The 14192-nt window shown below is 52.6% G+C and overlaps 1 protein-coding gene across 6 annotated transcripts; it reads left to right on the plus strand.

The window, feature by feature from the left end:
- Positions 1-961: 961 nt before the first annotated feature.
- Positions 962-13924, plus strand: RAB3D (RAB3D, member RAS oncogene family). 6 transcript variants are annotated; one of them, XR_013441291.1, is made up of 7 exons: positions 964-1160; positions 2496-2766; positions 3434-3552; positions 3641-3765; positions 3935-4009; positions 6688-7748; positions 7902-8001. XR_013441291.1 is itself a non-coding variant. In XM_078055468.1 (6 exons), the coding sequence occupies exons 2-6, from the start codon at positions 2539-2541 to the stop codon at positions 13461-13463; spliced, it is 783 nt and encodes a 260-aa protein (XP_077911594.1). In that variant the 5' UTR covers positions 962-1108; positions 2496-2538; the 3' UTR covers positions 13464-13924. The 6 variants fall into 6 exon arrangements, 4 of the variants coding, with proteins under 4 accessions (XP_077911594.1, XP_077911593.1, XP_077911599.1 ...); XM_078055468.1 differs by lacking the exons at positions 3935-4009; positions 6688-7748; positions 7902-8001 and adding exons at positions 12704-12875; positions 13325-13924 and having other exon boundaries at positions 962-1108; XM_078055467.1 differs by lacking the exons at positions 3935-4009; positions 6688-7748; positions 7902-8001 and adding exons at positions 12704-12875; positions 13325-13924.
- Positions 13925-14192: the final 268 nt, after the last annotated feature.

The raw sequence follows: 14192 nt of genomic DNA on the forward strand, positions 1-14192 counted from the left end.
TGGCTGGATTTCGAGTGTTAGCTATTAACTGGCCTGAAGCTCTTCCTCTAATGGTGCTCATTTATTGAGCACCTGCTGTGTGCAAGGCGTGGTACTAACCATCGCACCGTGTATTATTGTAACAATAGCTGACTCTGAGCCCCAGGGGACAATCAGATTTCCCAACCCATCGACATTGGGGATGGCCCCATGACTAGCTTTGGCCAAGGACATGTGAAGAGAGTCACTTGCAAAGAGATGTGTACAAGGCAGTGCATGATTAGCTACATTTTTCCTTCATCCACGTGGCCCTTGGTGGGAGCTATCATCGTTCCCACGAAGCAATGGGGACTCAGAGAAGTTCAGCAGGTGGCTTCAGATGTAGTTGCTGGGATTTGACTCCAGCAAGGCTTGCAGATCTTCTCATGGCTTGAAAATTCTGGGGCCTCACCTGAGCCCGGATGCCACATTTCCTCATTGTGTGGCCTCAGGCACAGAGGTACCCTTCTCAGAGGCTCCCATTTCCTTATGTGGAAAAGGTTTGATTCTCAGGGCCCTTCAGAGTATTTCGCAGGGACGAGCCCACTTTAGGGTCAGGCATCGCACTTTCTCGAGACACTAGCTCAGATCAGAGCCCTCACACAGCCCTGTGAGGCAGGGATTCTTGTTATGGACCCCTGGACGATGGGCGCAATAGGCCCGCGAGGTTCAGTAACACGTCCAAAGTTAAACCGAGCTAGAAAGTGAGGGAGCTGGGATTCGAACCTGACTCCAGAATCCACGCGCTTCACTTCCATGCAAAGAGTAGGAGCTCTACAATATAGTTAGGAAAAGTGAAAAGTTTATTGTTGGGGAGCGGGCCCTAGGCTGCTCGGAGCTTGGTGCCGCTTCCAGCCCTTCCCCCCTCCCCGGCTTTCGCAAGCCCCGCCCCGGACTCGGCCCCGCCCCGCCCTCTCCCGGGAGCGGTCCCTCCTCCCCCGTCTGGGCGGAGCCGGCGCGGGATCCGGGTGGCTGCGGGCAGCGGCGGTGGCAGCGGCGGCGGCTGCGGGGTCGGCGTCGCGGCTGGGGCCAGGCCGCAGCGAGTTCGGAGGAGGAACGCCCGTGGGCAGCGCCCCCCCCCCGACGCGAGGTGACCCCTTCCGAGGGACCGCACCCCGCCCCGCACCTCCGCGTCCCAGCAGGTTTGGGGGGCCGGGGGCTAGAGGGAGGGCCCGGGGAACAAAGGCAGGCGGTGGGGGAAACGCCTCTTCCCTCGCCCCCACCCAGCTGGGCTCCTCGAGCAGCGTTAATGGGGCGCGGGCGGGGCAGAGAGCCCAGCTGGGAACAGGAGATGGGACCATATGGTGATGGGAGGAAGCTCCTGAGCCCCCCTGCACCGGCGGGGGCGCCCCAAATCCAGCAGGGGAACAGGGCCGAGCCCTCCGGGGACCCTGATCTAGTGCCAGGCGTGAGGGAGGGGGCGCTGATGGTCAGGAAGAGGTGGGACCGGCTGACAGGTGGGCTGGGGCTGGGGGTGGGGTAAGGGCTCCAGCCTGGCAGCCCTGCCCAGCATGGGGAAAGGCTTCCTGCCTCTCGTCTTCCCCTCCTCGAACTCGTTCTCCTGGAACACCGGGTGGGGCCGAGGGCTGGGCAGGAAAGCGGGCAGGTTCGGTCCTCTTTTAAAATGGAAAAAAGCCCCACAGGCGGTTGAGAAATAGCTTTGCTAAGGGTTCCTCTGCCTGCGTGCCTTCATTCACCCAGGCCTCCTGGAGCCTCCCTGCGCAGCTCAAGGAGTAGCCACAGGCAGCTGAGGAAACAGGCCTCAGGAGGCCGTGAAGGCTAAGGGGGGTGTCGGGGCCCAGATGAAGCAACCCAGCTGTGGGGACAGATTGCCAAGAAAGGAAGGATCAGGGGTAGAGGAGTGGTGGTGGTGGGGTTCTTATTATGTGGCTTCCTTAGAGTTGAGGACTGTCCCTGCAGCCTCTGGGCTGGGGCTGGGGTGAGTCAGCCCTAACCTGAAGGAGACGGGGCCCACCCCTTTGACAAACAGAAGGTAGTAGGACCCATTTGGGGCTAGAGCTGGGCTTTAAACCTGGGCCGTATCCACTAAAACCCCCTTCCCCGTGGAGGCCAGGGATGGAGTTAAACTCAGCGTTGGCGGGGGGGAGGTGTCAGGGCAGGTGTCCCTGCCAAAGTCAACACCCAGGCCCTGAGGGGGGCCTCTATCCAGCTGGCAGGCCCCCCTCCCCTCAGCCCACACCTGGGCCAAGCCAGCCGCTCACTCTGGGGCAAAGTCCACGCCTGTACCTTTTGCCGGGTCTGCCTCCTCAGTGGCCAGAGGAGGCACCCCATATGCCCCCCACAACTTGGGCCCTGGCATTGGATAAGCCTCCCCATTTTCCAGAGGAGGACCCTGAAGGCCAGAGAGAGCAAGTGATGCCTCTGAGGTCACTGGGCCTCCAAGTGGCGGAGTCAGGATTTGAATCCGGGTCTGGTGTGTACACTGGAGCCATTCCTGGTGTTTCATTTTTCCGCAGGGCTCCAGCTGCCCCCCCCCTCCCCCGGAGGCTCTCTGCCAAGATGGCATCAGCCGGAGACCCCCCAACAGGCCCGCGGGATGCAGCCGACCAGAACTTCGACTACATGTTCAAACTGCTGCTCATTGGCAACAGCAGTGTGGGCAAGACGTCCTTCCTGTTCCGCTATGCGGACGACTCCTTCACGCCTGCCTTCGTCAGCACCGTGGGCATCGACTTCAAGGTCAAGACGGTCTATCGCCACGACAAGAGGATCAAGCTGCAGATCTGGGTGGGGCGGGCGGCGACTGTGGATCTGGGGCAAGGGACAGGGGTCTGCGTGCTGGCCCAGGAGGGGCTGGGGTTCCTCCAAGGAAGTCCACGATAGGGTGGAGGGCTGTGCGGAGGGGCCCCGGGTGAGCGAGAGTGGGCCAAAGTCAGGGAGGAGGCTTGGGGTAGATGTGAAAGGTGGCAGAGGGGGTGGGGGGAGTTATCTATGAGGTGAATTCATCAGGATGAGGATATGCCCTGCCCTATAGGGTCTGAGGGGCAGAGAGTGCTGACCCGAGGCGGGTTAGAAGTCCTGGTGACCAGTGGGGAGGAGGTTTGGGTACCATCCCAGGATCGCCCACAGAGCCTGTGTGCTCCTCAGAGGCTCTCACTCCCAACATGGCCGCCGATAGCGATTATCATGGTACTGCACACCAGGGTGTCCGCCCCGAGATGGTACTCTCTGGCCCAGGTGGCTCTTGCATAGGGTCACTAAGTCTGTTCTTGGAGATGAGGTACAAGTCTGTGAGAGGCCACTGACCCCTCAGACTGGGAACTCCTCAGAGGCAGGGCCATGCCTCCCGTCAGACCGGGGCTGTGAGCACAGGGTGGTGGCCCGCTTAGAGCCCTGCAGGGGTTGGGTGGGGAACAGGGTAGCTTCTGGTGGCCTGACCCTGCTGTGTGCCTAGGACACGGCGGGCCAGGAGCGCTACCGCACGATCACCACGGCCTACTACCGCGGAGCCATGGGCTTCCTGCTCATGTATGACGTTGCCAACCAGGAGTCCTTCACCGCCGTGCAGGACTGGTGAGTGCTCGTGGACCAGTGACACCCTGACCATCGCCCTCTCCCCCTGACTCTCCATTTCTAGCCTCATGGCCCTCAAACTCCACAGGGCCACACAGATCAAGACCTACTCCTGGGACAATGCTCAGGTGATCCTTGTAGGGAACAAGTGTGACCTGGAAGATGAGCGGGTCGTGCCTACTGAGGATGGCCGGAGGCTCGCCGATGACCTTGGTTAGTACCCAGCCTGGGCCCCGGGCCCTGGACCTCCCAGAACTAAACCCCAATCCCCCCACCCCCACCCTTGGGTCCCGGGTCCAACCGCGGTCATCAACCCTCTGCCCTTTGAGGCTCCGCTCAGGAAAATAGCCACAGGTGCGCCACCTTCTGCATTTAATTTCAGAGAACTCAGTGACAGATACTGCCCGCCTCCCCGCTGCCCCGGGAACCCAGATCGGGCAAAAACATGGCCGGAAATGTATCCTCCAAACATCCCACCCACGTGGGAAGTGGCGAGTGTATCAAATCACAGCACTAAATATCTCACCGTGAGGGAAGCCTCGAAGCATAAAGCACAGCCACACGGTAGAATACCACACAGCTGTGAAAAGGGGTGGACATGTTCTTTATGTTCTGCTATGGCAAGGTCTGTGGGATATAGGGCTAAGTGGGAAAAGCAAATTGCAGAGAGGTGGGCTTGGCTGCTTCCTTTAGTCCGCAGCTCAGCAAATGTTTTCTTAAAGGGCCAGATCGGAAATATTTTTTATTTATTTATTTATTTATTTGACAGAGAGAGACACAGTGAGAGAGGGAACACAAGCAGGGGGAGTGGGAGAGGGAGAAGCAGGCTTCCCGCGGAGCAGGGAGCTCGATGTGGGGCTCGATCCCAGGACCCTGGGATCATGACCTGAGCCGAAGGCAGACGCTTAACGACTGAGCCACCCACGTGCCCCCAGATAGGAAATATTGAAGGTCATAGAACCTCTATTACACACTCAGCTCTGCCTGAGAGCAGCCAGAGAGCTGACAGGAATAAATGTGACTGTCAGTAAACTTGGTTTACAAAAATAGGCAATAGGCGAGATCTGGCCTGTGCCTCGAAGTTTGTTGGCCCCTGCAGGGGTGCCCGAAGAAACTCTGGAAGGATACAGAAGGATCTAGTAACAGTGGTGACCCGTGTGTGTCCAAGAACTGGGGACCAGGGCACCGGGATGGGAGGAGGAGTTTTCAGGCTACCTTTTTGAATCACATAAATGGAAATTTAGGCTAAAAGGATATCTTTTTTTTTTTTTAACGTTTTATTTATTTATCTGAGAGAGAGAGAGAGAGCGCGCGCGCACGAGCACAAGTTGGGGGGAGGGGCAGAGGGAGAAGCAGACTCCCCACTGAGCAGGGAGCCCAAAGCAGGGCTCCATCCCAGGACCCCAGGATCATGACCTGAACTGAAGGCAGACGCTTTAACTGACTGAGCCATCCAGGCACCCCTAAGCTAAAAGGAAATCTTGCCTGGAGTATTCTAGTATTCTAAGCCCTCCATAGAACTTTCCTTGCAGGAGGCAGTGTAACCACCACCAGAGGGGAGGGTGGGTTAAGGACCCAGACTCAGGAGCTCGAATCCCATTCTGCAACCCACTAGCTGTGTGACCGTGGGCACATCGCCTCCCCTCTCTGTGCTTCCATTTCTCCATCTGGAAAACAGAGTGAAAACCGTGTCTCCTTCAGAGCGCTGTTAGAAAGATGAAATAAGCCAACACTGGCCCTGATTGAACATTAACGTGTATTCTTTCCTATCACTTTGTGATCTTGTATTGGTAACTTCAGCTGTCTGGGCCTGCACTTCCTCCTGTGTGAAATGAAGATTGTAACAGCCCCAGCTCATCAAGCTGTCGTGGGGCCTAAATGAGTTATGGCATATGAGGCCCATATCACCGGCTGGTACCCATGCAGTTGTAGCTAAGTGTTAACAAGCATGATTGTGAACTGTTGTTGATGCTTGCCCACGAAACTCGAGGCACCCCATAATGGCCCACAAATCCTCAAATATTTACTATCTGGCCCTTTACGGAGAAAGTTCAGGGACCCTGGACTATACACAGTCTTCTTTCTCTTTTTTTCTTACCATCTATTTGTTGGACAAACTGGGTCTTTGTTCGATGGAATATCTCCCATTTGAGATCTGGCTCTTTGCTCCCTGGTGGTGTCATTTAACCTGTTCCTCTGTTCCCTGTGTTTTCTGGGAACTCCAGGTTGGGTCTCATTTCCAGGTATGATGGGGAGTCAGCCTTTGCAGCTGGGGCCTAGATCCCCAATTTGCCTAGAGTGGCGAAATCAGCTATGGTTTCCAGCCATGGGCTGGAATACTTGTGGCTGTTGCCCCCACCTTGCAGAGAACATCTAGTGAATGGGGGTGAGGGGGCTTCCTACTCTGTCATTAAGTTTAAAATACTGGCATACAGAGCAGGAGACAGAATTTGACACCAGTTTTGTAGGAAAAAAACGACACACGCATGCATGCGCGCACACACGCACATACTCCCTACAGACCCAACCCCAATAATTGTGTATTTATATTAAAAAAAAAAGTGGAAAGCAAAATATCAAAACACCAATAGTGGTTGTTTCTGGATGATGAGCTTACAAATAGCTTTTATATCCATCTTGATATTTTTCAGTCGTTTCTAACTTCAGTGAATTTCTCCACTGAATATTGATAATCAGGAGAAAAAAGTATTAAAAAAAGAATTCAGGGGCGCCTGGGTGGCTCAGTCGGTTAAGCGTCCTCCTTCGGCTCAGGTCATGGTCCCATGGGTCCTGGGATCGAGCCCCGCATCGGGCTCCCTGCTCAGCGGGAAGCCTGCTTCTCCCTCTCCCACTCCCCCTGCTTGTGTTCCCTCTCTCGCTGTGTCTCTCTCTGTCAAATAAATAAATACAATCTTAAAAAAAAATAAAAATAAAAAAAGAACTCAGATTGAGGCAGAGCCACACACAGATAAGGATATGCCAGCCTTGCCTAGGAAGACAGTGGGGTGACATTGATGAGCACTAGGCTCGGAGTAAGAGATCTGAGTTCGTGGCCTGCCTCCATCATTCAATCAATCAATCAATCAATCACTCAATCACTCAGCAAGTAGTTCCTGAGCACCTACTCTGTGCCAGGCACAAGACAAGGCAGACGGCAATCCTGCCCTCCCAGAGCTGGCATTCCAGGAGCAGAGATGGAGAGTAAATGGGTAATTACATTTTTATAGTACAGCATAACAAGTGCTGGGATAGGGCCCTCTTTACCCTATGCTGTGTGTAATATGGCGGGCGTTTGTCTGAATTTCTGGCCCAACTTGGTGGGTGTGGTGGGGGTGGACCTATCAGGAACCATTCGGGGTAGCTCCCTGTAGGGAGAGCCTAAGCCAACCTTTTAGGGGTGCAGGAAGGATTGTCATGTACACCCTTATTGTTAGGTCGACAGCCCCCACTTTCTGCAGCTGAGGGACCATGGGCAAGTCCCCAAAGCCTTTGTACTACCTTCCACCTTTGGAAGGACAAGCTTTTTTAAATGAAAAAATTTTTTTAATTTTTTAATTTTAGTTTTGGCGGGGCGGGGGGGAGAGAGGGAGAAGGAGCTGGGCTCGATCCTAGGACCCTGAGATCATGTCCTGAGCCAAAATTGAGAGTCTGATGCTTAACCAACTGAGCCACCCAGGTGCCCAGGACAAGCTTTTTGTTTTTAAATGAGAGACAAGTTAGGGCCGCCTGGGTGTTTGCTTCTTCTTATTTATTACTATCATTATTACCACTTAAAAAAAGAAAAAGATTTTATCTATTTATTAGAGAGAGCGAGCGAGGGCGCGCACAAGGGAGGGGCAGAGGAGGAGGGGCAGGGGGAGAGGGAGAAGCAGACTTCCCTGCTGAGCACGGAGCCCAATGCGGGGATCGATCCCAGGACCTCGGGATCATGACCTAAGCCGAAGGCAGATGCTTAACCAACTGAGCCACCCAGGCACCCCTCATTATTACAACCTTTAGTATGTTCTGTAGGTCAAGACTGGGCATCGCATATGCCCCACAGACGCTGGGAAACCCGCTGTTTGTTAAATGCCCGCCGGGCACCAGAACATTACTTGCTGGACTCTTGCAGCCATTGCTTTGTGACAAAAAGATTCCTGCAATAGTCCAAACCGGGGCAGATTTTTATCAGCATCAGCATCGTTCCCTTTTTACAGGTGAGCCAGCTGAGGCTTCGAGAGACTTCGGCACTCAGCCAAGGTCCCACAACTGCATGAAGGGCAGACCTGGGCTTGGAAACCAGGTTTGGGTGATGCCCAGGCTCTGCCCTCCGGGGGTCTCACTGATGTTCCCACCTTGTGTCCGTCCAGGTTTTGAGTTCTTTGAGGCCAGCGCCAAGGAGAACGTGAACGTGAAGCAGGTCTTTGAGCGCCTGGTGGACATCATCTGTGAGAAGATGAATGAATCCCTAGAACCCAGCTCCAGCCCGGGGAGCAATGGGAAAGGCCCGGCCTTGGGGGATGCCCCACCCCCTGAGCCTAGCAGCTGCAGCTGCTAGAGATGGTCCCCAACCCCTGCCCACCCCTTCCGGCCTTGGCAGGGACTGTGACTGAGGCATGAGCCACAAGGGCTGTTTCCAAGCTCAGGGCGCCCCCTTCCCTCCCGTCAGCTGCCCCGGCTCCCGCATGACCTCCGACTTGCCTGAGCAGCCTTATCACAAGCTCCAGACCCTGGGGATTCTGCACTGTGGGCAGAGTCTGGGTGCGTTGACATGCACGAGCTTGCTGCTTTTCAGGAATTCTAACGGAGGGAGCATGGGCAGCATGTCCCACCCCGTCTGGTGGAGGGGCCTCCACAGTGCCTTCTGGGGTTAAACTCTTGTCCTCGTCCATTCTGTGTTGGGGTATTGCCTGGCGTTCACAAGCTGGTCGAAGATGCTTCGTTGTCTTCCTCCTGCAGTGTGGGTCCTCAGAGTTCATTCCTGGGGTGGTGGAAGGTGAGTCCTTTCTCAGGGTCTCCTGGTGTGATCCCAGGCCCACCCATGAGCCTCCTCGGACCTCAAGCTTCCAAAGCGGGGAGGTGATTTTAGCCCTTGCAGACCCTTGCCTACTGGCCTGCAGATCCTCTGCCTGTGAAAGCAGTATTAAAGCAGGTTTTCCCATAGTAAAGGGGCAGGAAGTCAGAGGCCCACCCCCCCCACCGGCTTCAGGGACCCCAGAAGTGCCTTCTGAGCTTCCCCAGGATTTCACATCACCCACACCCCCGCCACTGTTTTGGCTTATCCACTGCAGCATCTCTGATCCCTGGATTGAATTCTGGAACCATGGGCCGCATCAGACTGGGCGGAGAATGGCCCAAGCCGTGGCGTTCCTGCTCAGGACTTTTTGCAGGGAGTTAACCTCAGAGCCGGGAGCCCCGGACCTCCCCTCCCGCCCCTTCCTGCCTCTCCCAGGCCCCATTTAGCTGGTGATGTTTTAAGCAAGGTCTTTCCACATCTTCCATCCTGCTAGAAAAGGAAATTGAGCAATGTTCCTATCACCTGCTCTTGCTGGCGACTTGCTGATAGAAGGACTCGGGCTCCTCCCCCTCAAGGACCCTTGAAGACCCAGAGTCCTATTTCCTGAGCCATGTCATTGGTGGGGCCCAGAGAGGTGATGTTTCCTACTAACGGAGGAGTGACTCTAAGCGAGCCTATAGGGTTGGGCTGAAGGGGCAAGAAGGCAGGATTGGGTAATTACTGTTGCTACATGTGCTTCACGGACACAGCTTGGGAGTGGCAGGCTGATGGGGATGGGCTGGGAACCAGTCTCCCTGGTTGACACACGATCAGGGAGCCCACAAGGCTGGGCTCCCCAGCTGGTGGGGGCTCCTGCTGGGAGATTATGTGCAGTCTGGGGATCTCCATCTTGCTCTCCCCCCCCACCCCACCCCAGCTCAGTGTCCTTCCTGCTCACCCAAGGCCAAACTCCAGTGGCATGGCACCCGTTTGTGCCCCGGAATACCAACTAACATCCCATAATTTGACAGACACTGTGAAGATGGTCTAAACAGATGGTTTGTGTACGCCCCCAGCCCCTGCCACCAAGATGACTTGCTCTAGCCTTAAAGATCTCAGCCTCCTCCTCCTGCAAGTGAGGAAGATCTGGTTCAAGCGGAACTTCGCTCTTAGCCTTTATAGAAGCTCTACTTCGAATTTATTTCTAGAGGGCCCCATTCATCCCTTACCAAGGGCTGCCCTTAGAGCTTCAAAGAGAGGGTATCTGTAAGCCAGCAAGCCAGATGACTGGTGAAATGGACAAGTTTCTGGAAACATACAGTGAGTTTGGGGAATGTTTGGGGACAGGAGTCAAAAATGTTAGTTGCTTTAACATAAAGGGGAAATTAAAGGAGCTATTAAAAAAAAAAAAAAAACCTGTTAAGATGCACCATAGGCTGTCAAGATTCTGTAGGCCACCCCATTTTCCTTAAGCTGCTTGCCAAAAAAAAAAAAAAAAAAAAAAAATGGTGGTTCAAAGTGCCATTACCTAAGGGACGAGCCAACTTGTCATAGCCCACATGATAAAAAACAGCTTTGGCTGTGCCCTGTACCTGACGTGAAGTAAGCCTTGTGTTTACACATGATTTTTGAACAGTTGAGCTTTAAGTAGCAACTGAGACAGCTAACTGCCTCTGGGTTTTCTCAAAATTGGGAATAATGTAGGAGAGGGTTTTTTGTTGTTTTTTCTTCTAAAAATAATGCAAGTTTTTATTTTATAATTTTGGGTGGGAGGCTTCACTCATGATGGTCTCTGGGGAACCAAAACCACTGTCCTGGGAGATCATGTGGGTGGGGGTGGTGGTACCTGGTCAGAGGGATGGAGATTTGTTGAGTTTACAAACAAAAATGAAGCCAAAGGCTGCGGGAAAACCACTTCTCAACTCCAGGGAGACCGGGGTCTGGGAAGGGAGCCTGAGGCTGGGTCCTATATTCTCACCATTTGCTTTTAGCAGCTCATCTTTCCACTGCCATGACCACGGTTTGGGGTTGGGGGTTTGGGGTTCTGCCTTTTCCTTTTCTTTCTTTCTTTGGCCTCCCCAGAGATCATGTTCTTCTAAGTAAGGGGTGAAATTTGGTCTCGGTGTTGAAGCGCTAATTCCATGAACTGGCTTCTCCCCTGCGATCCCAAAACACTACGGAGTGAGCTCTCGACTCAGTCATTTATATACTGGATGTGGTTCTCCTGTGTAAGCGATTCCTTGATGTCCACTCGGAAAGACGAGCACTTTTATCCACAGGAGAAAATAAAGCCGTTATGCCCCGATGCAGTTGTTCTTTTATTGCCATTAGTAAAATGTGGTTTTCAGGAAGAGGGTGGTTGATTTACAGCCAAGTAGATGGTTGGTCGAGGGCTATGTAATGCAGCAGAATCTGGATCAGGCTAGGGAGGAGGCTCAGGTCTGGGGCTGCCTCTAGCCAGGCCTCATGTCCACCACCTTGGCCCTGGAAAGTTTGCTGTGTGGTAGGGAGGATGATCTGTCCTCCCCACAACAGCCAGAGGGAGCCTGTGAATACCCAAGTCTTCCCATTGCTCCTCTGCTCAGAGCCCTCTGTGGCTCCCACTCAGAGTAAATGCCTGAGTCTTCCCTGCAGCTCACAAGGTCCTGTGTGATCTGACCTGTCACTTCCCTCAATTCTCCCCACTTGCCCCCCACATTTGCTCTGCTGCAGTCACATTGACCTTGCTGCTATTTGAAAACACCAGGCCCCTGCCTCAGGGCCTTTGCACTGGCTGGTCCATCTGCCTGAAGTCAAATGGCTCTTCTCACTCACCCCCTCTTTCAGGTCTTTGTGCAAATCTCACCTTCCCATTGGCCCCCCTTTCCCTCCTCTCCCCTCCCTGTTTAGTACTGCAACCTCTCCGCAGCCATTTCTGATGTCCCTTTCCCTGTGTCCTCCTCCCCATAGCCCCTAGAATCAAAACTACTATACACTTGTTATTATATATTTATATATATAATTATATTATATATATATTATATATTCAATATAATACCAGTCCCTCAAATGCAGGGATGTTTTATTTTTCACCACCACACCCAGCTCAGTTCCTGTTTGATAGAATAAAAAAGAAATATTTGGTTTTTGTCCCTGCTTCCTGGCACACAGTTCCTAAAACCCTTGGGATCTCTGGAGTGATAAGAGCGTCTTTTGTATGCTAATGAGAGGCCTGGTGGCGGGGAGTCTCTAGGTGGCTTCAGGAGGGGGGCTGGTCTCCAGAAAGACCACACCACGACTAGAGGGTGGGAACAATGAACCCAGCCCCCTGACCTTAAAGTGGAGGGGAGACAAGCTGGAGATTGAGTTAATTACCAATGGCCAATGATTTTATCCATCATACCTGAGTGATGAAACTTCCATAAAAAGCCTAAAAAACAAGGAGCACCTGGCCGGCTCAGTTGGTTAAGTGCCTTTGGCTCAGGTCATGATCTCAGGGTCCTGGGATCAGCCCCACGTTGGCTCCCTGCTCAGCGGGATGTCTGCTCCCCGCCCCCTCCCCGCTCAAAATGCAGAGAGCTTCTGGATTAGAAACACATCAAGGTGCTGGGAGGGTGGCATGCCAGGAGAGGACATGGAAGCTCTGCACGCCTTCTCCATACCTTACCTACACGTTTGGCTGTTCCTGATTTATATATCCTTTCATAATCAACTAATAATAGTAACTAAAGTGCTTCCTGAGCTCTGTGAGATTCTAATTATCAAGCCTGACAATCTATCAAGACTTGTTGGAGCCCCCTGATTTTGGAGCCAAGTCAGTCAGAAGTATGGGTCCCCTGGAGACCCAATACTTGAAACTGGCATCTGAAGTGGGGGCAGTCGAGTCGGACGGAGCCCTAAAGTTTGTGGTATCTGCCTCAAACACTGGGTAGTTAATGTCAGAATTGAACTCTAGGACACCCAGTTGGTGCCCGGAGAGAATCGTTTGGTGTGAAACCCCTCCACACACACACACACACACACATTTGATGTCAGAAGTGTCGTCAGTAAAAATAGTTCATTTATGACTTAGAGCCGGCGCACCCTAGATGTTTGTTGAGTGAATGTATGAACTGCAGAGCTCAAGTGGGAGCTAGATCCACGGACTCACATACTGTCCCAGGCTTCTCAACTGCTCTCTGTGCCTTTGCTCTGCAGCCTTGCCCTCGCGAGGTGAGGTGAGCTTCAAGGGAACTGGTCATCTTATCCCAAGTCCCCAAAACGAGTACCCATGGCCACCTGAACCCGAACGTCGGGCAGAGAGATGGAACGTGCTGATTGGCTGGCTGAGACCACGTGACGGCCCTGCTTGGGGACAGAAATCTGAGAGGTGGGCTGGCTCCAAAGGAAACTGGTGTGTTCTTTCCTGAAGCAGGAGGTGATTGCAGCAATAGCAAATACAACATGGGCTCATTTTAGCTTCCTCAAAATCAACCCCCCCAAAGAAAGATGGAAAGATCAGATAAACCGCCATTTTGCAATCCCCAATGAAAGAACTGATTCAGGTAGTTGCAGTCATTGGATGAAGCCCTTGGATTATTTCTCAGCAGTGACCATGGCCCACCCTTAGATTCTGGGTGAATGTCAGAGTCCCCACACCCAGGCCCCATCCAATTAAATCAGAAGGTGGAAGTCGGGGTGCAGGCTTGGGTATTTTGTGAAAGTTCCCAGAGGGCTGAGAACCAGTGACTTACAGGAAATATGGGGGAGGGAGGAAGAAGATCAAGGGTTCACAGTAGAAGCAAGGAGTAAATCATGCTCTTTTTTTTTTTTTTTAAGATCTTATTTATTTATTTATTTGAGAGAGAGAGAGAGAGAGAGAGGACAAAACGGGGGAGCAGCAGAGGAAGGAGAAGCAGGCTCCCGGCTGAGCAAGGAGCCCCATGTAGGGCTCGATCCCAGAACCCCAGGATCATGACCTGAGCCAAGGCAGATACTTAACCGTCGGAGCCACCCAGGGGCCCCCATACTCTTTCTGCAACAAATCAAAGGTTGGTGGGGTGGGAGAAGAGGAGGACGAACCTGGAGCAGTGGTTCCCCCAGCATCTGTGCTTTAACAGAACATTCAGAGGATTCTAATGCATGCTCTAATTTGAGAACAGCTGGATTAGAATAAAAGGGATTTAGGAGACATGACAAGTAAACGTGATATGTGGACCTTATTTGGATCCATTGCAAAGACACCAAATGTGTAAGTGCTGGGGGATGTAAAGTACAGCATGGTGACTAGAGTTAATAACACTGTATTACATATTTGGAAGTTACTAAGAGAGTAGATCTTAAAAGTTCTCATCACAAGAAAAAAGTTTGTAACTATGTATGGCGATGTTCATTAGACTTATTGTGGCCATCATTCTGCAGTGTATACTAATATCAAATCATGTTGTACACCTGAAACAAATATGTTACATGTCAATTATATCTCAATAAAAACCAAACAAGATGCCAAGAAATCAATGTAAAAAGACATTTTTGAGCCAATCAGGAAAATTCCGATGGTGGCCTGGGTGTTGAGTGATAACAAGGAATGGTTGCTAATTGTCTTAGATGTTGCCTTGGTCCATTTGGGCTGCTACTAACAGAATACCACAGACTGTGTGGCTTATAAACAAAAGACATTTCTTTCTCCCAGTTCTGTAGGCTGAGA

The sequence above is a fragment of the Halichoerus grypus genome, chromosome 1, assembly GCF_964656455.1.
Source record: "Halichoerus grypus chromosome 1, mHalGry1.hap1.1, whole genome shotgun sequence".
Classification (NCBI taxonomy): Eukaryota; Metazoa; Chordata; class Mammalia; order Carnivora; family Phocidae; genus Halichoerus; species Halichoerus grypus.

Coding starts and splice junctions, on each gene's coding strand:
- RAB3D (XM_078055468.1), top strand. CDS start 2,539: ATGGCATCAGCCGGAGACCCCCCAACAGGCCCGCGGGATGCAGCCGAC. Junction 2,767..3,433: donor GGATCAAGCTGCAGATCTGG/GTGGGGCGGGCG, acceptor CTGTGTGCCTAG/GACACGGCGGGCCAGGAGCG. Junction 3,766..12,703: donor GAGGCTCGCCGATGACCTTG/GTTAGTACCCAG, acceptor TTTGCTCTGCAG/CCTTGCCCTCGCGAGGTGAG.